Source organism: Taudactylus pleione, unplaced genomic scaffold (genome assembly GCF_031769625.1).
Source record: "Taudactylus pleione unplaced genomic scaffold, aTauple2 ptg000179l, whole genome shotgun sequence".
NCBI lineage: Eukaryota > Metazoa > Chordata > Amphibia > Anura > Myobatrachidae > Taudactylus > Taudactylus pleione.
Window position 1 is genome coordinate 14,376,629 of NW_028284581.1, and position 24,859 is coordinate 14,401,487.

The window sequence follows — 24,859 nt, forward strand, 5'->3', positions numbered from 1 at the left end:
CCTGTAGTTGCCCCCAGTAGTGAGCCCCCTGTAGTTGCCCCAGTAGTGAGCCCCCTGTAGTTGTCCCCAGTAGTGAGCCCCCTGTAGTTGCCCCCAGTAGTGAGCCCCCTGTAGTTGTCCCCAGTAGTGAGCCCCCTGTAGTTGCTCCCTGTAGTTGTCCCCAGTAGTGAGCCCCCTGTAGTTGCCCCCTGTAGTTGCACCTAGTTGATCCCAATAGTAAGTCCCTGTAGTTGCCCCCAGTAGTGAGCCCCCTGTAGTTGCCCCCTGTAGTTGCACCTAGTTGATCCCAATAGTAAGTCCCTGTAGTTGCCCCCAGTAGTGAGCCCCCTGTAGTTGCCCCCTGTAGTTGCACCTAGTTGATCCCAATAGTAAGCCCCTGTAGTTGCTCCCCCCCCCGCGCACACAAACATACACAAAAAAAAACACTTCCCTTTATCCCCGCTCCAGTGCTGCTGACGTCCATACCCCGGCGTCCGCTCCTCGGCGCTATGGGAGTGACGTCATGACGTCACTCCCATAGTGCTCTGCGGGACCCGGAAGACGGAGCTCACTCCTGAGCTCCGTCCCCGGCGTCCGCTCCTCGGCACTATGGGAGTGACGTCATGACATCACTCCCATAGTGCCCTGCGGGACCCGGAAGACGGAGGGAGCTCCGTCCTCCGGCTGCCGCCGGGGGTTTGAATAGGAGCCGGGCGCCTGCTGGTGACACACACACTATGCGGGCGCCCGGCAGATGAAGGGTGCAGGTGGTGCGACCGCACCCCCTGCACCCTCCGTAGTTACGGGAGTTCCGCCACAGAGTAGCGTAACTACTGCCCTCGTCGCCCCCAAACTACCCGGCGCCCAGCCAGATTACCCCTGGGCCCCGTCCCAACCACACATCCTCTAACCTGGCTGCGTCATGACGTCACTAAGTCATGACGCGGCCGCACAGAACGGGCAGCCAGCATGTTAGCCAGCTCACTGGAGCTGGCAGAATAATGGCCGCCCGCTCTCCCACCCAGATTTCACACACGGCCGCCACCCGCGTAATGATGTCGTGATGCGGGCGCGTCATGACATCATTACGCAATGATGCGGCGGCGGCGCATAGTAAATAACCAGGGCAACACAGTCGGGTAAGCCTGTGCTCGCCAAGCCCGGCCCATCTGGCCATCGGCCCTTCTGGCATTTGCCAGAACTGCCCGATGGCCAGTCTGGCCCTGGACGTAGTGTTTGAGGTAGGCCAGACTTCACTCAGAAGCTGCATGACTACCCGATCAATGTTACCAATGCTTACGATGTTGCACATCCATGAACAGCAGTGGGCATCCCTGTGCTCGGGAAAGCTTTTGGAGACATTAGCATATTCTCATTATTGCGGTCCATAAGAGATCGCAGTTGCTATTGCATTAGTGTAAATCTTGGAATCACTCCCTGAGATTGGTGTCTTTTCATCATTATTTACTATGTAACTATGTAGTATAAGTAACCTTTTTTTTTTTAAATGTTGGCAACTATGTGCATACATTTCAGCTATGAACACTGAGCTCCTACTGCACATGGCACACTACAATGCCCAGCATACCACATACGTTCCAGACTGCAACTGGCAATGGGCCTTATTGAGAGGTGGACACAATGTTGATGTCTGATGCAGTCACAGCTGCACAGCGCACACATGGCGATTGATTAGTGACATCAGAGGCAGTGAGGATTTATCCACAACGTGAATGACAGGTAGTGAACAATTGAGGGAGGTAATGGAAGGGTGACTAAAATAAATGCAGGTATGTCTCTACCGTTGTCTGGGCATCCATTTACTCAGGCACTGCAAATGTGTTCATAGTTGTACTGGCCCTGTTATCTTAGTTGAGACGGACATTCTGAGGCCCCAGAGGATTGCTCAGAAGTCAGATGGTGCGACCAATGTTCCCGATCTTGAGTCTTTTGTACATAGGGGGAGGGGCGGGGATCTGAGATGCTGGTGGTGGGCATCTCAGTACACAAGACAGCGGCTGGGTCATTCGCTTATGTTCACAGGTCTGCTGCATTCAAAATCACAGTCATGAATGCAACTGTGTCGACCTTTGAATCAGGCCAAATATCTTGGCAACCTGTACCTACTAATTAATACACTTCCTGTTTCTACTTGGTTAATTAATAAACTGTCTCCCTGGTTAAGCTAATCTGCTGTGTGGACTCATCTTCATATGTACACCTGCTGCACAGTTACCGCACTCAGCACTTTTGTCAATCTCTGCCAATAATATATTCTATTGAATAACAGATAGAGGTACTCAAAACATTAATCTAGTTTATATTAGAGCAGTGTGCTTCACACTGTCTCCTCTCTCTACCATACATGCTGGATACTAGGACCCAGAGACAGAGGGAGGATCAACCTCTGATCTGATGACATCACGACTGGGCTACTGCTAACATGCAGATGGTGCCATCTTTACTGTGTTGAGTGTCACAGTACTTTACAGATGCACAGTACTTAGGACCTCATTCAGAGTCGGTCGAAGCGGCCGCACGCTACCGATGTTCGCTATACTGCGCATGCATAAAGTTCGCAATGCGCGTGCGCAAACTAGCCGCTACGATCAGAAACGGTTTATGGGAGTGCATAATTAACAAAGTAGCGTCATGGCACATGTGACATGGGAGGTTTTTACACTGACATGATCGTAGAGCTTAAGAGAGGGTATGGTGAACCTTAAGCTCTACGACCAGTTCTGATGGTTCTCAATGGTCTCAATTAATCCTTATATGCCCGGAGATGACGTGTAATGCGTACGAGAAGGGGGCGTATTTTTTTGTCTTCCGGCCGCTTCCTCCCCTTGGTCGGCCAGCTACCGATCCAAACTTAGGGACGCAACTTGCGAGGGAATCATTTGCATATCCGGCCCCTTTTCCCGTACGACCGTGCGGCCGCTTCGACCGACTCTGAATGAGGTCCTTAGTTCCTGAGGTGAGACACCTAAATACCGCTGTTAACCCCTGCAATCCCGCTATTCTGCTTACTGTTGATTCTGCTGTATTACCACTGTTACCTGTTGATATCAATAAACACAGCATCCTGGTTAAGGATTCCCTGTCACACTTGTGTGATTTGTTTATGGACCTGAGCTGTAGTCTATGGTAGGCGAGGGTTCAGAAGTGCGGAGAGTAAAACTGGGAGGTGTGATGTAGTTTCGACTCATGGAATGATTACTGATTGGTTGAATGTAAACCAGCATCTGCGAAGTTGGCTGAGCCCCAAGTCAGAGGTGCAGAATCTAACACACTAGTGGTTTTCACCAGAGACCCCCACAAGTGGATTTGGGCTTACCTGAGCCCGACATGCAGGTCGCAGTCCCCTGCTTGGGTTTCTCAATCCTGAGTGGAGACTGAGACGAGGAACACTTTGGATAGGGATGTATATGTCTGGACCGGAGTTGGACCGGACTGGATACTCCAGAATGGGACCGGACTGGAAAAACCATAATGGGACTGGACTGGATACACCGGAATGGGACTGGATACACCGGAATGGGACTGGACTGGATACACCGAAATGGGATTGGACTGGATACACAGGGATAGGATCGGACTGGATACACAGGGATAGGATCGGACTGGATACACAGGGATAGGATCGGACTGGATACACAGGGATAAGATCGGACTGGATACACCAGGATAAGATCGGACTGGATACACCGGGATAGGATCGAACTGGATACACTGGAATGGAACTGGTTTGGATACACTGGAATGGGACTGGACGGGATACACTGGAATGGGACCAGACTAAATACAACAGAATAGGACCTGACAGGATACACCGTGATGGGACCGGACTGTATATACTGGAATGGGACTGGACTGGATACACCGGAATGGGACCGGACTGGATACACCGGAATGGGACCGGACTGGATACACCGGAATGGGACCGGACTGGATACACCGGAATGGGACCGGACTGGATACACCGGAATGGGACCGGACTGGATACACCGGAATAGGACCGGACTGGATACACCGGAATGGGACCGGACTGGATACACTGGAATAGGACTCGACTGGATACACCAGAATGGGACCGGACTGGATTAACAGAATGGAACCTGATAGCAACTGGAGCCAGCAGTGCAGTGAGATGGCAATCTGAGTAACAGAGAATTCTGCAGGAGCTCAGATGGTATCTCACAGCTAGGCTGAAGTCAACATTGCACTGGCAACTTGCACAGTGCCAGGAACCCCTCAAACACCCTGGGCCAGCCAGGGACCAGACAAGGAAGCCAGGCGATGGCAGACCGGAAATCCACAGACTGCGAGCCAGTCACCTGACTGTAAACAACACAGCCATGCCCATCTCTGATTTTGGAGGCAACTTAAGGCCCCCATACATCAGCAATTAATTGCAGCAATCGTGCAATTTGCAATCGATTGTGTATAAAAATCTTTCCCTTTTTCAATCGATTGCAGATTGTAGAGATACCACAATCGATTGCAAATTGCACGATTGCTGCAATCAATTGCTGATGTATGGGGGCCTTTAGAAGTGGAGCACACTGTGGACATGCAGAGAGAATGGTAAGCACTAATGAACAGGAAAAAATACATCCACATGATCTCTGCAGTTCAGGTCCAGCACTACCAGCTGGATAGCAAAACTCTGCTAGTAATCAAGAGTCTGCAGCTCTCACTGACAGAGAGGCTCTCAGGTGCACAATCAGTCCAGAAGGGGAATTCAGCAATTGAAGGCCCCCATACATCAGCAATCGATTGTGGCAATTCTGCAATTTGCAATCGATTGTGTATAAAAATCTGCAATGTATGGGCTTCACAGATCACAGATTGCAACCAAAAAGTGATTTAAATTGTTAAATCAGATTGTCCAACATGTTGGATTTCACAGATGGATTGGGGCTGTAGATTGCTAGTGTATGGACATGATCAGCAGATTTGCAGATCGGTACCAGTAAATTTATGGGCCTTTCAAGATTGGCAGATCTGTGTTTGATGCAATCGATCTGCAAATCATTGAAAAAGATCTGTAATGTATGGGCGCAGATTGCTAGATTGGGAAATCCTAAGATCGGGCAATAAATCTTTAAATTGTTCAATTATGGTTTTCAGATTCCTGAATTTATGGGGGCCTTTAGGCGCATACACACACAACGATTTTTTGAACAATTATCCTTCAATCGTTGAAAAAATCGTTCACTTTCTAAGTTAAAACGATGAATGATTATTGTTCATGCGCGTTCACGTTTGTAGTTTGTAGTTCAGTCAGACTGACCAACTGAACTATTTTCATTAAGGGAATATGCAAAAATCGTTTGTAGTTCAAAAAAATCGTTCATTACACTTTAAAAAATCTGACAGAAAATCGTTCATAAAATCATTGGTAACAAAATCGTTGTGTGTGTATGCAGCTTTAGCAATACAGACACATGCTGCAGCCTGCATACTGAACAGATCTCCCAGGCAAATCTGGATATACTGACCTGCAGAGCAGGTGGCAGAGGTAAGTCACAGGACAAACTAGTAAAATATGCGGGAAATAAGTTAGGATCATGACACTCCCTGTATGGCCTAACAATCATTTTCACATTCCACCTAACTCCTAATGTGACCACCAGTCCAATAAGCTATATCAGTGGTTTTCAAACCGGGTGCCCTGATGCACTTGCAAGGGTGCCACAGGTTGGTGGTCCAGGACTAAATTAAATTATTTATGTTCAACTCGATTGGCAGCCACTATCATTGGTTTTGCCTATCATAAAATATGTGGACAATCAGAAGCACAACACTGTCCATCATCACATAACTGAACCTAAGGAAGACAGGTAAGCACAATTCACTTAACATAATATTTTTTAAAATATTTTCTCAATAAGAAACCTTTGATCTAGGGGTGCCGTGAAAGATTTCTGATACTATAGGGCGCCTTGATTCAAGAAAGTTTTGTAACCACTGGGCTCTATCAATCCATATCCTCCTCTGATAAAACAAAAGCCCATAAATAAGTCCAAAGTACTTGATTATAGCCTTTTTATTTTACCATAATTGGTGATGACTTTTCAATAAGAGACAATGGGGCAGATGTATGAAGCTCTGGGAAGTGATAAAGTGGAGAGTGATAAACGACCAACCAATCAGCTCCCAACTGTCATTTTTCAAACACAGCCTGTAACATGACAGTTGGGGGCTGATTGGTTGGTCGTTTATCACTCTGCACTTTATCACTTTCCAGAGATTCATACATCTGCCGCAATGAGTCCTAGGGATAGACCGTCCAGGTTTTGTACTTACAGATGAAAAAGGGCATAGTTGACATGATAGGAAGTGAGAGTGTTAAGCTGGTATGCACCTTGGTTTCCACTTGCCAAAAGCATTCCACATACCAAAAGTGCTGTAAAGGGTTTTGCTGTAGAACACCTTGTGTCTCATTCACGCCTCTGATTCTGCAGTTGATCTTTCCGATGGTCCAATATCTCTGCGATCTTCTTTATTCCCATCTCCTACAGGCGATGTAGGGAACCTTTTTTCTGCCAAGGGCCATTTTGATATTTATAAAATCATTTGCGCGCCATACAAAGTTACACATTGGCAATGACAGGAAAAAAATAAAGCACATTGGTCCCCACAAGAAAAAAACATAATGTACATAAGGCTTCACATGATAAACAAATAATAATAATTTATTGATAACTTTAAAAAATAAAATTTTTATTTAAGATGCTGAAGTCCTGACTTTAGACAGGACAGATAATGGAGATTACATATAGCTCCTACTATAGGATACAGCTGCAAAGATGTGACAAAGACTGAGCTAGTGGGCTTGCAATCATTTAGATTAAATAGTACAGGGGAGCTATTAAGACACTTACTGGGCAGGGTGAGTACATCAGCCAAAGTCTTGCAGTGGTACTTGCCTGTGCAGATTACGCAGTCTGCCCACAGCCCCTGGATCCAAGCACTTTTAGCTTCCTGCAGGTGTTGATGCTTAGTCCTCCTCTCTCCCCTGAACAGCGGCAGGCTGTCAGAGGCAGAGTGAGGGAGGAATCCGTGTCAGCTGCGGCTGTGTTACGTCGGGTAGAAATGGTCAGTGTCAGCAGCAGCCGGTCCTGGTGGTCCATCTCTCTCAGCTGACGGCACCTGGAAGTGCCCGCTAGCCGGAGCAAATAACAGATTCCGTGTTGCATTCCACAGCGGAAAGTCAATATTGGAAGCCGGGTCAACAGGCAGTGGACTGTGAGCAGGCAATGTAAGCCAGCGTGGCTGAGGGGGAGAGCGCCACAGCTGGCCGAGACAGATGAAATCCTCCAACAGGCAGTGGACTGTGAGCGGGCAATGTAAGCCGGTGCAGCTGAGGGAGAGAGCGAGGCTGAGGGGGAGAGCGCCACAGCTGGCCGAGTCGGATGAAATCCTCTTGCGGGCTGTATACAGCCCTTGGGCCGGAGGTTCCCCATCTTTGTTCTACGGTCAGTCACACCTGCCCGTGGCCAGAATATTTAGAGAAGGTGGGCCATGGGGCAGACTGGAGCAGAAGAGAGGGTCCTCTGGTGATGCACTAACAGTGAGGTCACCAGTGCTGCGCCCCCCTGTGGGATTCCTGGACACCGCCAAAGGGATTAAGCAATCTTTGGACAGTGCTGCTGATTTACGACTGTCCAGAGGAACCCCGGTAAGGGTGGCAACCCTACAAAGCTATCCAGGGATGGAATGGGGCTGCTGGACAGTCCTTGCATTCCCCCTTTTCAGTTGCCCGCAATTTGGGCATGGTCTCACCCTCACGAGAGCCTGGCATTGCAGCCTGCCCCCGTCTGTCAGTATACCGGCCGAGCAGAGCGTCGGGAGGCAGAGCTGCTCGGCCAGGGTTTAACACCGGATCGGCCCATCTGGCCATCGGCCCTTCTGGCATTGCCAGAAGTGCCAGATGGGCAGTCCAGCCCTGCAGCTAACCCAGATATCCGGTCATCAAAGAGCTCAGGCGAGACCATTTAAGATGAACTGTGTGTGCAGGGCCGGATTAAGGCTTGTGGGGGCCCCAGGGCAACTAAGTTGCGGGGGGCCCCTTCAAGCCACACAGAGTCGAGCCCAGCCCAGCCGTGCCCCCAGTAGCAGATCCCCTCAACAGTAATCCCCCCAGGAGTACCTTAGTAGTAATCCCCCTCTATGCTGTGTCCCCCAGTAGTGGTCCCACCAGTGTGCAGTCCCCCCAGTAGTACCCCCAGCAGTGCCCCTAGTAGTCCCCCCCAGCAGTGCCCCTAGTTGTCCCCCACAACAGTGCCCCTTGTAGTACCCCCTGCAGTGCCCCAAGTAGTAGTAGTACCCCCTGCAGTGCCCCTAGTAGTAGTACCCCCCCAGCAGTGCCCCTTATAGTAGCCCCTGCAGTGCCCCTAGTAGTAGTAGTACCCCCCAGCAGTGCCCCTTGTAGTACCCCTTACCTTAATCCCCGCTCTGTCCTCTGCTCCTCCGTCCGGCGTCCTCCCGGGCCGGCCCACTCTGCATGATGGGAGATCTCCCATCAGCCACTGAGGGGGCCGGAAGACGAAGTCTCCGGCAGTGGGAGCAGCAGCCGATGAGAGTCTGACTCTCATCGGCTGCTAAAACAAACATAAAGCTGCCGGTGCCGGCGGCTGTGTGTTTGTGCTGTGTAGTGCGGATGGCACTTATGTGCCGTCCACACTACCGCCTGCCCCAAGCTGATGCAGCAGCACTGACTGTGCTGCTGCATGCAGCTGCAGAGCGCCCTCGTCCCGGGAACAGGTGCCGCCGGCACCTGTTCTCGGCAGGGTCACATCGACCCTGTGTTGGGGCCCTCTGTGTGTGGGGGCCCAGGGACGACCGCCCCTGTCGCCCCCCCCCTTAATCTGGCCCCGTGTGTGTGACTACAAAGGGATGTACTTTGTCATAGAGGTTGTCTGCAGACAACTCAAAGCATGTATATGAAAATTTTAAAACTTCTGCAGTTTATTCATATTTCATTATTTAAAAAATGTGGTTGCAAATTAATGCATAAAAGGACTGACTGAATTGAGAGCAAAGCCAAAATGAGCATGTAACTTACAGCTTGACCATGTTGCACTGCAGGTGGGGCAGACACAAAATGTGGAGAGAAAATTTAAATTGCACTGTAAGAATAAAACTGTCCACTATTTGTAGGCTACATGCAATAGTAGAAAGAAAAAAGGAGATGAGTCCGCACTAGTCATAGATCTTATAGTTGTCAAAAAATAATTGGTAGATGATTATAAGAACCAACATACAGGTTCATCACTTGGACAATCCTAGATAACCAATGGTTGGTGGTGCACACCTAGACTTTGTGCAGAACACATGAAGAGATACTTTTGCTCGAAGCAAAGGCAGAGGGAAAGACAAATAATGTCTATATTGGTGCACTCTTGAATATGATATAATAGCCGTAATATGATGATATGAAAAAGAATATAAAACTTAACTTTTAATAAAGAACCTTAAAAGAAAAAAGGAGGGGAATCTGGAAATACACTGGGTCTACAAATGAATAAACAATGAACTAATCATTCTAGTCAAACGTATACTACTTTCTACTACAGAAACATTTTTAATAATAATTTTTCTTCCTTTACAACTATCTATATTCAGTCACATCTCACTTCTGAGCAATTTAGCTCCATATCACTTAGTCTATTCACCGCTCCCTCTTCACTCACCATCCATACTTAGGTTCACATATTTTATTTAATTTTTCACTTATCATTTTTTTTCCCCTTATTTTTCACTTTGTTTACTTTTCACATATTTCCATCATTTATTTATTATTTTATCTATATTTATTATTCACTATTCAGTTTTATTATTCATTATTTTGTATACTTCTACCAGACCTATTGTTAATATTAAGTTTATTTCCCTCTACTAATTGTATTTAAATTGACCTATATAATTTGTCTTTTGAGGGTCGCATCAGTAATATTTTCGCCATATGATATATTTAGACATTTGTTGTGCGACAGAGTCATTATATGTGTCATATTAATTGTTTCTCTTGTGACTAGAATTTGTTGAAATTTTGTAGGTACCACTAGTTTGATTATCATCACTCTGATTAGATGATTTGAATTTATATGAGATAAGTGTATACCTCATTTCATTTATATATTTTGATATTTGTTGTACAACAGATTTATTATGTGTGTCACAATATATGTTTCCCTGTGACTAGAATTTGTTTCTATATATTTAAGTACCACGAGTTTCATTATCATCATCTTGATTAAGATGACTTATACTTATATGTGTTAAGTGTGTATGTCAATTATTATGGATTTCACTGTACATATCTTTATGTTTGATTTGTTTCTTTTTTCTTAACTAACTCCATGACTAGGATGATTAGTTAATTGTTTATTCATTTGTAGACCCAGTGTATTTCCAGATTCCCCTCCTTTTTTTTTTTAAGGTTCTTTATTAAAAGTTAAGTTTTATATTCTTTTTCATATCATCATATTACGGCTATTATATCATATTCAAGAGTGCCCCAATATAGACATTATTTGTCTTTCCCTCTGCCTTTGCTTCGAGCAAAAGTATCTCTTCATACATGCAATAGTAGTCAGTGATTACCCTGCATGAAAAAAAATGTATTTGCATCACTTGCATTGCAACATGGTTTGCCGAGGTGAAAAGTTAAGGTGCCCACACACATACCGACTTTTCATCCAATTTGGCCGATTTCGACGAAACGTGACGACAGATCATGTAAAAAATTGTCAAATCGTGAGTTTCTACTCTTGATCACAATGCCGATGCGCGTCCCCGCTCGTCGTACCTCGCATCTTCAGATCTGCCGTGCTGTAGGGCAGATTAGCCAATCTGGGTTACAATGCACTGGCTGCAAGATAGATCTTAAGTCAGATTGGACATTTTTAACTCCAAATCATGACCACGACTGCCTGGGTTCAGGGAGAGTTCAGGGGAAATCGTGTACATCGGCTGATTGGGAGCAAGTCGGTATGTGTGTGGGAACCTTTACTTGCTTTGATTGCCTTGCTCCCAACTCAGAATCAGCCCCGTGTGCAAATAAAAAATATCAGATGCATAGGGAACATATAATAATAATGTATGAAGCTTATAAATGATGGAATGAAGCTTATTAATATCATTAAAATGGGATGTAGTTATGAGACCAGATGCCGCCTGTCTCAATTCTGAAGCTGGAATCCAGACAAGGGACTTCAGATAGGTGTCAAAATACGAAGGTAAGCCAGGGTGCCCTTAGTACTTTTCCCAGAAATAAGGCAAGCCATGGCGCCCTTAGTGTTAGCCGCAGGGGGGGGGAGGGTTAGGTTTAGGTAAGTTAGTGGGGTTAGCGTTAGGTTTTGGGGGGGATGTTAGGGATGTTAGGGTTAGGCAACCCAAAGAGGGGAGAGTTGGGGTCAGGCACCACTGGGGGGGGGGTTAGGGTTAGGCACTAAGGGGGGAGGGTTAGGTTTAGGCACGAAGGAGGGAAACTTAGGTTTAGGCACTAATAGGGAGAGTTAGGGTGCATGCAGGGTGGGGAGGATTAGATTACAAGAAGGGAGGGTTAAGGTTAGGGGAGAAGGGGGAAAGGGTAAGTGTACTTATTGTACAGGAGGCATCCCAACAGCCGGCATTACATACCCATTCCATAAAAATATATTATATTTGTATGTAAAAGAGAGGGAGGTTATGACTGGTTTATGGAATAGGTAATGACTGTGTGATATGCCCAAGAAAAGTTATTCTGTATCTGTTAGATTCACATCTAGGGAGAATTTACACCCCCACATTTGCATCTACACTCCGTTTATGAGTGTTCTCTCATTGTGAAATGTTTATATACCCTGTGTATGAGATGGACCATTCAGTTCTGTGGAACTCAATCCAAACAGCTGTCCATCTTATTCTGCCTTATCCCAGGCAAAATACAATATCAACTATGTCGGTATTATATTTCTGTTTATTTTTCATTTTTGTATGTCATTTATTTTTGTTATATCCCAGGGATGGGGAACCTCAGGTCCGGGGGCTGTATAAGGCCCGCGGCGTTATTTGGTCTGGCCTTCTGAGCTTTTCTCTGCTAGCCTCATCTGGCTAGCAGGATCCTAGAATGGCACCCTGCAGCCAGAATCTATGCAGCAGTGCCGCCTGGAGCGTCAGATGGTCACACCGCTGCCCTTACAGCTCCCCGGAGCATCTTTCGGCATTGCTGTAATCACCGGCGATTGTGGCCCCGCCCCGTGTGACATAACAAGGAGGGAGCATGGCCTGCACCTGGCCCACGAATAATGTAATATATATCAAAATGGCCCTCGGCAGAAAAAAGGTTCCCCACCCCTGTTATATCCAATGGCCTGTCATATTAAATCTAAAATGTAATAAGTTTTTTGTTACTCAAATTCATAGGCCTTTTATTAAGATAATTATTGCTTGACTGTGATGACCTGAAATAGCTTTACTGTATTAACTCTGTCAGGATGTATTCATGTTAGGACAGGATGCGTTAACCCTGAATGTTGTAATATTAATTGGTAACTAACCTGGAGCATAGTGTGTGCCAATGGGTATATTGGTGTAAAATAGTAGAGGTATTAACCCTTTGATTACTGGTGTGTATATTGTTAACCCTTTTGACCAACAAAGAACATAAGAGTGCTCCAGCTTATATTTGTGTGATAAAAAATGCATATGGGAGAAATTGTTTGGGGAGTGATTCAGTAATAGTCTGCAACCTGTGTGAAAGGTGAAGGCAAGATTAAGTGCTGAAATCCTGCGTAATTCCTTACAGTAAACTTTATGTCAAGGATGCTTTCAACAGCCTTTGTGACTGTCAATGGATACTTTAGAAGCAGGATTATACATAAAATACAAGTATGTCATCATACCAAGCAATGATATTCAACATCTAATAAAATATAAGAAATTGAACATTGAATTTTCCATGAGTGCATGGGACCATATGCAATTCATTAGCTGTCACTTTTACATACTACACTTTTATGTAACAGCTGTGAGTGCGCAGTTCTTTACAGGCATACACAAATGATTAGGATTCCCTCCGTTTTCATCCAAAACAAACACCCATGTGATATAAAGTTTCTATTGTCTGCAATTTCTACCCAATGCTTCTATTTGGGCAGCAAACATTGTGAAACAGTGATAGAATAACATTGACAGCAATTCTGCTAATCTGTGAGGCATCATTTATTTGAGGAGCGAAGAGGGCGTGCTGGAATGTGAAGCGGGGTAAAATTACAGCTGTAAATGGGAGAGGTTTGGGTGAGTGTTTTGTAAGCGAGTGTGAGAAGCTTGAATTGGGTTATGAAGGGGAAGGGGAGCCAGAATAGGGCTTGCAGGAGAGTGGAGGCAGATGTAGTATGTTTGGAGAGGAAGATGAGCTGAGCAGCAGCATTGAGGACAGAATGGAAACGAGAGAGGTGGGAGTAAGAGAGGCCAGATAGAAGGAGATTACAGTAGTCCAGTCTGGAGATGACCAGTGAGTTTATGAGGGTCTTAAGGTGCCCACACACATACCGATCTGCCCACGATCAGCCAATGTGTACGATTTGTGTACGATTTCCCTTGAAACTCTCCCCGGCAGCTCTGCACACGATCTCCACACGATTTGCACACGATTTGGTGTCCAATCTTCAAACGATCTTTCCTGCATCCTGACTTTCACAGTGCATCCTAGAATGTCAGATCTGCCCTATTGCACAGCAGATCTGAAGATGCGATGTGCGACCAGCAGGGACGCGCATCGCAACGTGATCGTGAGTGGGGACTCACGATTTCCTCACGATTTGGCCATATTTTACATGATCTGTCGTTCCAATGCGTCGGAATCGGCCAGATCGTGTAAAATATTGCTGTGTGTGTGGGCACCTTTAGTAGCATCCAGGGCAGAAAGGGTCTGATCCTGGAAATATTTTTCAGATGGAAATGGTAGGACTGCAAGAGGTATTAAATGTGTGGTTTGAAGGAGAGGGAGGAGTCAAAGATAACTCCAAGACAGTGCACTTGGGGAATAGAGGAGATGGTTAAGATGATCAGCTCAGTCTTAGACATGTTAAGTACAAGAAAGCACTAGGACATCCAGGAAGAGATAGCATAGAGATTGTTGGAGATAGGAGTGAGAAGAGAGGGGAAGAGGTCAGGGGAGGAGACGTAGCTCTAAGTGTCATCAGCATAGAGATGGTATTAGAGGTCTACAAAACTGATGATCTCAACCAGAGAGAGGACATATACAGGGAGAATAGGAGAGGTCCAAGAACAGAACCTTTGTGGACATCTAGGGGTATATTTATTAAAGATTACTTTTGATCCATTTTTAACAACTTAAAATCATCAGACCATTTTGATTAGTTTTTTTTTTTAATTAGTAAATGTCTGATTTAGCTCCAGAAACACAACATCAATGTTCATCGATTTTAAATAACTCAAAATCAACCTTTATTAAATGTACCTCCTACTGTTAGTGGAAGTGGGTGGAAAGTGAAGTCATGAGCGGAGATAAAAGAGGAATGGTCAGAGAGGTAGGAGGACAGCCATAAGAGGGCAGTATCACGTAGACCGAGGGAGTGAAGGACGAGAGTGGTCAAAAGCAGCTGAGTGGTTGAGAAGAATGAGCAGAGAGTAGTGGCCCTTGGATTTGGCAGCAAGGAGGTCATTGCCAGAGGTCATTCGCCAGAGCAACAAAGTCAAGAGCAGAAGTAAGGGAGGCATTATATTGGGAAGTGGCTTGTTCAGTGCAGGAGGGAGAAGTAAGTTGAACAGGGAGGATAAGGATACGGTGTCTATAGCCTCAATGATATGCTCAGTGGTGGTAGCCTTGTGAGGCAGAGGTGTAGAAGGAGTGAGGAATAAGTTGAAAGAGAGAACAATGGTGAGTGAAGATCAGATTGAGAGAATGCCCACTTACATGGGAGGGTGAGAAGGTCCATTGGGAGAGACAAAACGATAATGTGGGGGTAAGGAGTTTAGAGGCAGAGAGTTCTGTGGGGATATCAATAGGGATATTGAAGTCATCTAAGATGATAGAGGAAAGATCTGAAGAGACAAAGTGGGGGAGCCAGGAAGCAAAGTTATTAAGAAGTTTGGAGGGAGGGCCAGGAAAACCAAGTTATTGTAAAAACTCCAGTAAATATTAGGATAGCTTAGTGTGCACATATGTTCAGAGGCCAAGCTAAGGGGCTGATTTAAGAGATGGATGCTAAAGGCACAGCCACTGTATCTTTGTATGCAGCTGTGCAAAATTATGCAAAAGCTGCATGAGGTGTCTTTAGTAAAAATTTTATTTTTTGCTCACTGTAAAATCCATTCCACAGAGTTCATCTGGGGGATGCTCCATTACCTCTGGGTATATAGTGTGGGTCTTGGAGTCTGGCACTAAATTAGTTAAAAGCTATCTCCTACCCCCCCCTCCCTATATAACCCCTCTCTCTCCACCATAACCTCAGTCTGCATTTAGAAAAGCTGCACAGAGAAAGAAACACAGCAAACAACCAATGTAAAGTACACTACCTGTAACAAGAACAGGGAAACTGGCAAGAACCAAATAAGTAAGGGAAGGGAGCCCAGCATCCCCCAGAAGGACTCTGAGGAATGGATTTTATGGTGAATATAAAAATTCCGAATTCCTCTTTCATCCATCTGGGGCACACTCCATTAATGATCAAGGGGGGTGCTTCCGAACCGTCCACTCTGAGAATTTTACACCCAACACTGGCGTCACGCGCTCCAAAAGTATGGAATCGGTAACAGTTTTGTGAAAGTGTGCTTGACAGAAGTGCCATGCCACACAGCCCAAGATGCCCCAACAGCATCAGTTGAGTTGGCTTGAATGGAAGCGTGAAAGGAAACATTTGAAGACAAATATGCCTGACGAATAGCCGAAGCAGGGCCATTTCTAGGGTCGGTCGCTCTGCCTCCGACCTCTACTTTGTCATGCGGCTCCCTGGAACTATGAAGGCGGGCCTCTGAAGTGATCGGAGGCTAAAGATACCTCCGATCACTTCAGAGGCCAGCGTTCCCAGTGATGTACTGCGCGGATGATGTCACCCGCGATGTGAGGAGCGAGCCTGCCCTGCTTGCCTGCTCAATATAGTCAGATCCAGACAGAGACAGCAGCACTGCAGCAGCGGGAGGCCAGGGAGCCAGCGTCAGCATAGTGAGGTAAGTACTGGGCTGGGGGCACTGCATAAGGGGCACCACTTTAGGGGGCCCTGCATATGAGGCAAAACTACAGGGGGCACTGCATTAGGGGCACTATGTTAGGGAGCCCTGCATGTGGGGCACTGCATATGGGGCACTACGTTAGGGAGCCCTGCATGTGGGGCACTTCTTTAGGGGGCACTGCATTTGGGGCAAAACTACACGGGGCACAAATACAGGGGACACTGCATAGGGGACACAAATACAGGGGGCACTGCATAAGTAGCAAAACTACAGGGGGCACAGCATAATGGGCACTACTGTCTGAGAGACAGTGGGGGAGGGCAGCCTGAGAACTGGTTGGATGATGCCTGCTTTCATACTTATGGGGGCAGAGTGGGACTGTTGAGATAACTCGGGGGGGGGGGGTCAGGGGTTCAGGAGTGACACATAAGGGACTGCTGCAGTGGCAAGGGAGGAAGGGTAGGGGCTGTAATAACAAATGAAGGAGCTGAAGTGTGTATTATGTGAATCTTGCTTTTTCAATGTATTTTATGTGGTTCTGGATTTCAAAATGTATTTTATGTGGTTCTGGCTTTTTCAATGTATTTTATGTGGAACTGGCTTGTTGCAGTGTATTTTATGTTGAAGTGGCTTTTTCAGTGTCTTTTATGTAGATCTGGCTTGTTTCAGTGTCTTTTATGTCGATCTGGCTTGTTTCAGTATATTTTATGTGAATCTGGCTTGTATTTTCAATGTGCTGGGCTCGCCCCCTGCATAATTAAAAACGGGGGTGTGACACAAGGTGACTCCTGCAAATGTAATACCAAAGGCATGCTTGTGACAGCTAGGCCATGCCCATTTTTCAGAGTGAGCCTTAGGCGTGCGCATGCTGTTGACTCTTTAACTTGACTACAAATATTTTTTTACTCTTTGACTCTGACTGTTTAGCAACCCCTGGGCTCAGCAGTCACAGCAGCTGACATTCTGTGGTATTTTATTTGAGACCACGCCCCTTATAATGAGGCTACTCCACTTTCCTGGAGGCGTGCACAAAATTAGTAACTACTGCTTCTCGGGGTAGGGGGCGCATTTTGACTTTTCCCAATGGGAGCCCCAAACCCTAGAAACTATTGGAGAAAGGACAAAAGGCAAGAAACATGTAAAAACCTCTGGCTTCAACTTTTGATGCTCACTCTAGGCTATATATAACTTCCAAACACGATGATAAATCCGGGAAGTAACTGGTTTTCGGGCCTGGATCATAGTCTCAACTACAATTTGGGAAAAACCTTTAGCTCTTAGAAACTTGGACTCAAGAACCAAGCCGTCAAAGCCAACCGATGCAAATTGGGGTGATGAAATGGCCCTTGAAGAAGATCTGGCCACAGAGGTAGATGGAATGGATCGTTGGCCAACATGTACCAAAGAATAGGTTGCCAATGATGACCAGGCCAGTCTGGGGCAATAAGAATGACCGGCCGAGCTTCTTGTCGAATCCATTGAAGGACCTGTGGAAGCATTGCAAGGGGTGGGAAGATATATCCCAGATGGAACGTCCAGGAAGCTGTCATGGCATCTACCAGAATTGCCTGAGAATCTCGAGACCGAGAGCCGTAACGTGGCAGCTTCTTGTTGAGATGTGAAACCATGAGATCGATGTCTGGTAATCCCCACCTCGACACTAGCTCCGCAAAACCTCCTGGTGCAGCTTCCATTCTGGATGCGCCTTGTGACAACTTAGGATGTCCGCTTCCCAGTTGTAGACACCTGGAATATAAACTGCGGAGATTGCTGGGATCCACATCTCTGCCCAATGAAGGATATGAGAGACATCCCTCATTGCTCGCCAACTGTGCATGCCACCCTGATTGTTTATGTAAGCAACTGCTGTGGTATTGATTGACTGGATATGCACCAGAAGATTCCATAGATAGAATTGGGCTGGTATCAAAGCATAACGAATTGCCCTTAATTCCAGAATGTTGATGGACAGAATGGATTCCTGAGTGGACAACAAACCATGTAGATGCATGTCCGAGGTCACTGCACCCCAGCTTGTTAAGCTGGCATCTGTGGTGACAATCACCCAGTTCCAAACTGATAACTGAGATCCCCGGATCAGGTTTGAATCCTGAAGCAACCATCAAAGCGACTGAAGAGTCTGCAGACGGATCATCCAACTGAGGTCATCCAAGAGTCCAAAGCCTTAATGACCCATGCACAAGCCAGAATAGGGCCCTGACAGAGAAAAAATATATTTAAGAATCGTCTCACTCTTCCTCAGAGCCATAACTAGACTTTTTGGTGCCCTGTGCCAGAAAGAGCATTGGCGCCCCCCTCATTTTTCAAAGGGACATAATGCACCCAAAAATTGACCATGGCTTCATGGGGAAGGGCCAGGGAAGAGATAGGAGAGGCCAGGATATGCTGGGGATGAAATAAGAGGAAGCTACAAGCAAGAATGATAATAAACAGAAATTTGACAGGCCCAAACAGCGCCCCCTTACCTGTGGTGCCCTGTGCGATGGCACCGGCCACACTACCCTAGCTACGGCCCTGCTCTTCCTATCCGAGGGACCCTTCAACATAGTGGACTGAGCTGAGCTGTAGGAATAATGGTGTCCTTTGCTAGCCTAGCAATAGGAGCATCCACCTTGGGTGGGATCTGCCACGGCCTAGTGTCTTCCTCAGCAAAAGGATAAAGAGTCTTAAATCTCTTTTGGAGCCTGAACTCTTGAGTCAGGTTTGAGCCAGGCCTCCCTTAACACTTCTCCAAAATGCGAGAAGGCTGGAAACATCGAGACCTGTTTCTTCTTACTCTTAAAGAAAAAATAGAACTAGTTGTTGGAAAGTTCTTTGTCCAGTAGAACTTCAACCAAGAGCTCTGAAGAGTAAACTTATACCTCTTTTACACCAAACCGAATAACCCGTGTTATTGCTGGGTCGATCCTGGTCAGGCCACAGCAGCCTGACAAGCAGCTACAAAAACAAGCTGATACACAGCCGGCCACAGCCAGAACTGCAGTCTGCCATCATTGCTGCAATGCTGTGAGCAGACCCCACCCCTCTCTTTTGTTGCCTTCTGTGACCTCATCTTTGTCAGCCCATAAAGTCAATATTTGATGATATCTATAGGGAAAAGCAGGGATTACCCGGGTTCATTGTACACGGGGCAAACCCGGGAACAACCCGGGTCGAGTTGGAGTGTAAACTGGGTTCTGAAGCCAAGTACGACCCGGAATTGACTAGTGTTCAAATTCCCTGGTCGGACCCGGGATTTTGGTGTAAAAGGGGTATTAGTGACCCGTAGTAGAACATCACATTCCTTTTCTACTGGATTTCTTCTTCAGCACAGAAGATTTTTGAGTTCATCCAGAAATGGTGAAATAAAGAATAAGCTGTAACGTAAGTATGATTGTAATCTTTCTTTAAACCAAAACCTAATAAAACTTAGTTTTTTTTAATCACATTTGTGCATTTATTTATTTAAGTATAACTTTATACTTAACTTGCTATTTACAGAAGAATCAATATTCTATATGCTGCTTTAAGTACATTTTAAACATGTGTCTGATAGTGGTTCTTCTTAATAGCTAGTCTCCTACTAATCAAGTCCAATGCGAAACTTAAGATAGACGCCTATCTTAATCCCGATACTAACCATTGGGATGCAGCGGTCGGTATTTTGACAAGAGGCATCCCGACAGCTGGCATTACATACCGATTTCGCCATGTGACGTCAAAAGGGGGTTGGGGGGTGGGCTGTGCCACAGTGCAGAGAGAGCTCAGAAAGGTATTCCAAAGTCTCTGCTCACTAAATCCTGTTTATTTAATGCGATTGCAGCTATAATCATACTTAACAGAAAAACTTTTGCTATCAGCGCTAACAATAACATACTGCAAATCGGTGATTGTGCAGCAAATAAAACCAAGGGGATTTTGTCATGATTTGATCAAAGCATATAAGCCTGCAGCCCAGCGGCAAGGGTCCCCTTTTTTCTGCAGGTCCCTACACTAGCATATATGCCCAGCACACCATTACATTGCAGTTAATTGTACCCGCCTCCAAGATACAGAGGGACACCTCTATACAGGGGCTGTCTTGTGAGCCACACCCAACTAGGCCTTTTATAGCCTTAACTGAAAGCTGCCATGATAGCACACAGCAACATTTTTAAACAAAACAGAAAATAAATATGTCCAAGCCCAGTTTTACCCATATTGTACATGGTACCAGCAGCGTGGCAACAATATTAATGCCATAAATGTATACAAAACAGAAAAACTTTTGCTATCAGCGCTAACAATAATATACTGCAAATCTATGTGTGTGCAGCAAATAAAACAAAGGGGATTTTGTCATGACTTGATCAAAGCATATAAGCCTGCAGCCCAGCAGCAAAGGTCCCCTTTTTTCTGCAGGTCCCTACACTAGCATATATGCCCAGCACACCATTACATTGCAGTTAAATGTACTCACCTCCCGGATACAGAGCGACACCTCTATACAGGGGCTTAATCATACTTGCCTACTCTCCCGGAAGTCGCGGGAGGCTCCACATTTTTCAGGTACTCCCCAACACCTCCGGAAGAGTAGGCGGATCTCCCACACCCCGGCCACATCCGTGAAGTAAGCAGGATGAAGTAAGCAGGATGAGGAGATAATACAAAGATTCTCGGGTCTGTAGGAAGGGGGTGGGACTAAACTGACACGAAACACGTAATTTGGGGGCCTAATGACTTGGAGAGCCTGTCCCTCTAAGCTGTCAGCTGCATCTCCTCTCACAAGATATCTAGATTGTACTTACATGGTATCCCTGAAGCTGGACACACATGTGAAGATACATATGGTTACAAAATGAACATGACTTAGTAAATCAGTGTCTGACATTTTATATCTGACTGTGTGGGCAGTTATCTTCTGACCACAATAACAGGCCTCAGCGGGAAACCGGAAGTGAGTTGGATACTCCGCTTAATCACCATATGGCCTGGTCTTGTTGAATGTGTGCCATTTGAAAGTGATCCAGTTACTTGCCACTCAGACTAAATGGCATGGTTCTCTGTAAGGTAACCAGCATTTGGTCATATGCACACATGGCATGGTCGGATTACTTTTCAAGGCTTGTTTTCAACTCAGACAATGTATATTTTTATTTTTCTACAGGAAACGGAATATCATGTTCACCGGACACTAAATATTTTAATTTCAACTGGGTGGGCGATGACATCACAGAGGCTACTCTGGGCATCATTGGAATGGGAAGCATCGGCTACAGTATAGCTCAGCGAGCGAAAGCTTTCAGAATGAGAATTCTCTACCACAATAGAAACAGAAGGTAAGGCGAACGTGACAACCTAAGACAATCCATTATCATAATCTGTATAATAAGTGAGAAAACTTGTCCTTCTGTCTATCCTTTATGCACGGCCAGTGTTTTGGACCTAGCTCCACCAAATTTGGCAGGGTGGTGTAGGTTGACCAGGATAAGGTTTTTGCCTAGGTTTGAACCTCATCAGGTCCACATACTGTCACACAATCTCTAAAAATGAAGGCACTTAAACCACACAGGTTCTGGGGCTGGCTCAAGTGGAATTTGGCAGTTTGCCTAAAACCTGTGTGGAAGCTAAAAAAGTATCCTTTTAACCTCACAGTCTGAGTGTCAAAGTGTCAAACTTTACAACTCATGCAAGTTCATATTAAATCCAGAGTTGACCATATTCATTAGTCAACCCTCTGTGTTTGCATGCAACGGTGTAACTAGAACTTTGTGGGCCACATAACAAGATCTTAAAAGTATCCCCCCAGAGGTACAAAAACACATACACTTGCCCCCACACAGAGTCTATTCAGGTTATGCCACACAGTAGTATCCCATAAATGAAGATTAAGTATTTACATTCTTTTCATCCTCCTACTCTACTTCCTCTCCTCTGGATCCTGTACCCTCACAAATCAGTAAAGCTCTGTCCCCTGTGCTCATCCCAACCTTAACTAAAATCTGTAGTCTCTCTTTCTCTACTGGTATCTTTCCATCACTGTTCAAGCATGCAGTAAATACTCCCATTTTGAAAAAACATAATTCTGACCCTAACTCTCTCTCAAATTACTATCCTATCTCCCAGCTTCCATGCCCTTCAAAGCTACTGGAGAGACTTGCCTACACTGGCCTCATACACTTTTTTAACTCGCACAACTTATTGGATCCACTTCATTCATGCTTTCATTCCCAACACTCCACAGAGACAGCACTGACTAAGGTGGTAAATGAACTGGTCACTGCCAAGGCTAAAGGCAATTCCTCACTCCTTATTCTTCTAGATCTCTCTGCTGCCTTTGATACTGTTCACCTCTCTCTTCTCATGCTAACACTACAATCCCTAGGTCTTCAAGACACAGCTCTTTCTTGGTTCTCATCCTACCTATGTGATTGCTCTTTCATGGTTCGCTTTTCTGATTCTGCCTCCTCTTCGCTACCTCTATCAGTTGGAGTACCGCAAGGCTCAGTCTTAGGTCCCCTGCTTTTCTCAATCTATATCATGTCACTTGGCAAACTAATCGGCTCTTTCGGTTTTCAGTATCATCTGTAAGTGGACGATACTCAAATCTACCTATCCTCCCCAGATTTGTCACCATCTGTGCTGGTCCGTGTCACTGAATGTCTCTCTGCCATTTCATCTTGGATGGCATCTCGCCACCTCAAACTTCATATTTCCAAGACAGAATTAATCCTATTTCCAGCGGCCAATAGTAGCTATCTGCCTGATATTTCTATCACTGTTGACAACTCGACAATCAACCCCACCCCACAAGCCCGCTACTTAGGTGTCATCCTTGACTCTGAGCTGTCCTTTGTTCCTCACATTCAATCTGTCTCAAAATCTTGTTACATACATCTAAAAAACATAGCTAAAATTTTACCTTATCTTACACAAGACACTGCAAAAACTCTAATCCATGCACTCATTATTTCCCGCATTGACTATTGCAATAGTCTCCTTACTGGTCTTCCCAAAAACAGGCTCTCACCACTATAATCCATAATGAATGCAGCTGCGAGGCTGATCTTCCTCGCCAAATGTTCATTGCCTGCTGATCCACTCTGTCAGTCCCTCCATTGGCTACCAGTCTTCTACCGTATTCAATATAAAATACATACACTCACACATAGAGCTGTACTGGAGGTGTAGGTCACACAATACCTCTTTTTTTGTATTACAAAGCTATTAACCAAACCACACCAACATACATCTCTTCACTTATCTCAAAATATCTTCCAACCCGACATCTCCGCTCTGCACAAGATTTGCATCTCTCATCTACACGCACTACTTGTTCCGATTCACGGTTACAGGACTTTTTTCGGGCTGCACCCACCCTGTGGAATTCCCTCCCACGCACACAATAAGACTTTCCACTAGTCTCCAAACATTCAAGCATTCCCTACAAAAATTCACCTCTTCAGACAAGCTTATAAGATTCCAGAACCACCCACATAACCTTCATAGCTTCCCTATCTAACTCCATTCTTATAGCATACTCATATCACATTTTCTCTTTCTTCAATTTCACATCTTCCTAACCCTAGGCCAACTTTCCAGTGTGACTGGATCATACAGCCCACCAAGAACATCTGCAATCTGGCTGGACCAATTTGCAATATGTAGCACCTATCCTTGTGTATCAACACCTATTTCCCTATAGATTGTAAGATTCCGAGCAGGGTTCTCTTACCTTATATGTCTGTCTGTTACTACCCAGTTTGGTTCTAGTAATGTTATTTCCATTTGTAAAGTGTGACAGAATATGCTGCGCTATATAAGAAACTGTTAATAATAATAATAATAATAATAATAATAGTACCCCTTATACACATTATGCCATGCAGCAGTAGTGCTCCTTATACATTATACCACACAGTACAGATTATGCCACATAGTAGTAGTGCCACATATAATACATTATTCCACACTATAGTAGTGCTCCTTACACATTATGCCTACCCAGCAACTCACCTCCCTGTGCCCCTCTAGCAGCCTCTCACATCCCCCTGTGTGCCATCCGCTGACACCCAGGCTCCCTTTGGCGGCCCTGGCTGGACCAGCCCACCTTGTGTTCATGACTGGGTGCAGGGGGAGCAGCGGGCCACAGAAGCAGCCGCACCCTTTACACCCATGGTAGTTACGCCACTGTTTGCATGCATGTTAGCACACAGTGGAGTCCTTTTCAGGATCAATGGAATAGGGTTATAGACGAAGACAATGTAAACAAATAAGGGCAGCAGGTGTACTTCAACCCGGCAATGCCGGGTATCCCAGCTAGTTTTAAATAATTGGCATCAAAATATAACACAATTTTTTGCATGATTTTTAGGGTTGGGGTTATGGTTGGGTTAAAATAACCAAAAAACTCGTATCAACATTTAAACGTTGACCTTTTCAATGTGTCAACCATTTTAAACTTGATGACCTAAATACATGTATACAGAATGATGTTGACCTAATGTCTATGTTGACCTTTCCATTGTCAACATTGAAAACCAATCGACCTTATGAATGTTGAACCTTTTACTGTCAACCTTTTATACCACACCTCTATGTATACATTACATGGGGCAGCTGAGTACTGGTACTAGAATATAAAAAGTGGAAAGGGGTTGTGGAGCGCTGACTTTAACTGAACAAATGCTTGCGCAGAGGAGTTAATAATAAT

General features: G+C 45.4%; 2 protein-coding genes across 5 annotated transcripts in view; one reads left to right on the forward strand and one right to left on the reverse strand.

The window, feature by feature from the left end:
• The window catches only part of RBFA (ribosome binding factor A), a 69,164-nt gene that overhangs the window by 43,618 nt on the left and 687 nt on the right, over nt 1-24,859 (reverse strand). The window lies entirely within an intron of this gene.
• The window catches only part of LOC148519924 (uncharacterized), a 41,587-nt gene that overhangs the window by 2,957 nt on the left and 13,771 nt on the right, over nt 1-24,859 (forward strand). The window contains exon 2 of the mRNA XM_088475891.1: nt 21,314-21,485. Coding sequence (XP_088332017.1) covers nt 21,314-21,485 — 172 coding nt within the window. The remainder of the gene's footprint in view (nt 1-21,313; nt 21,486-24,859) is intronic.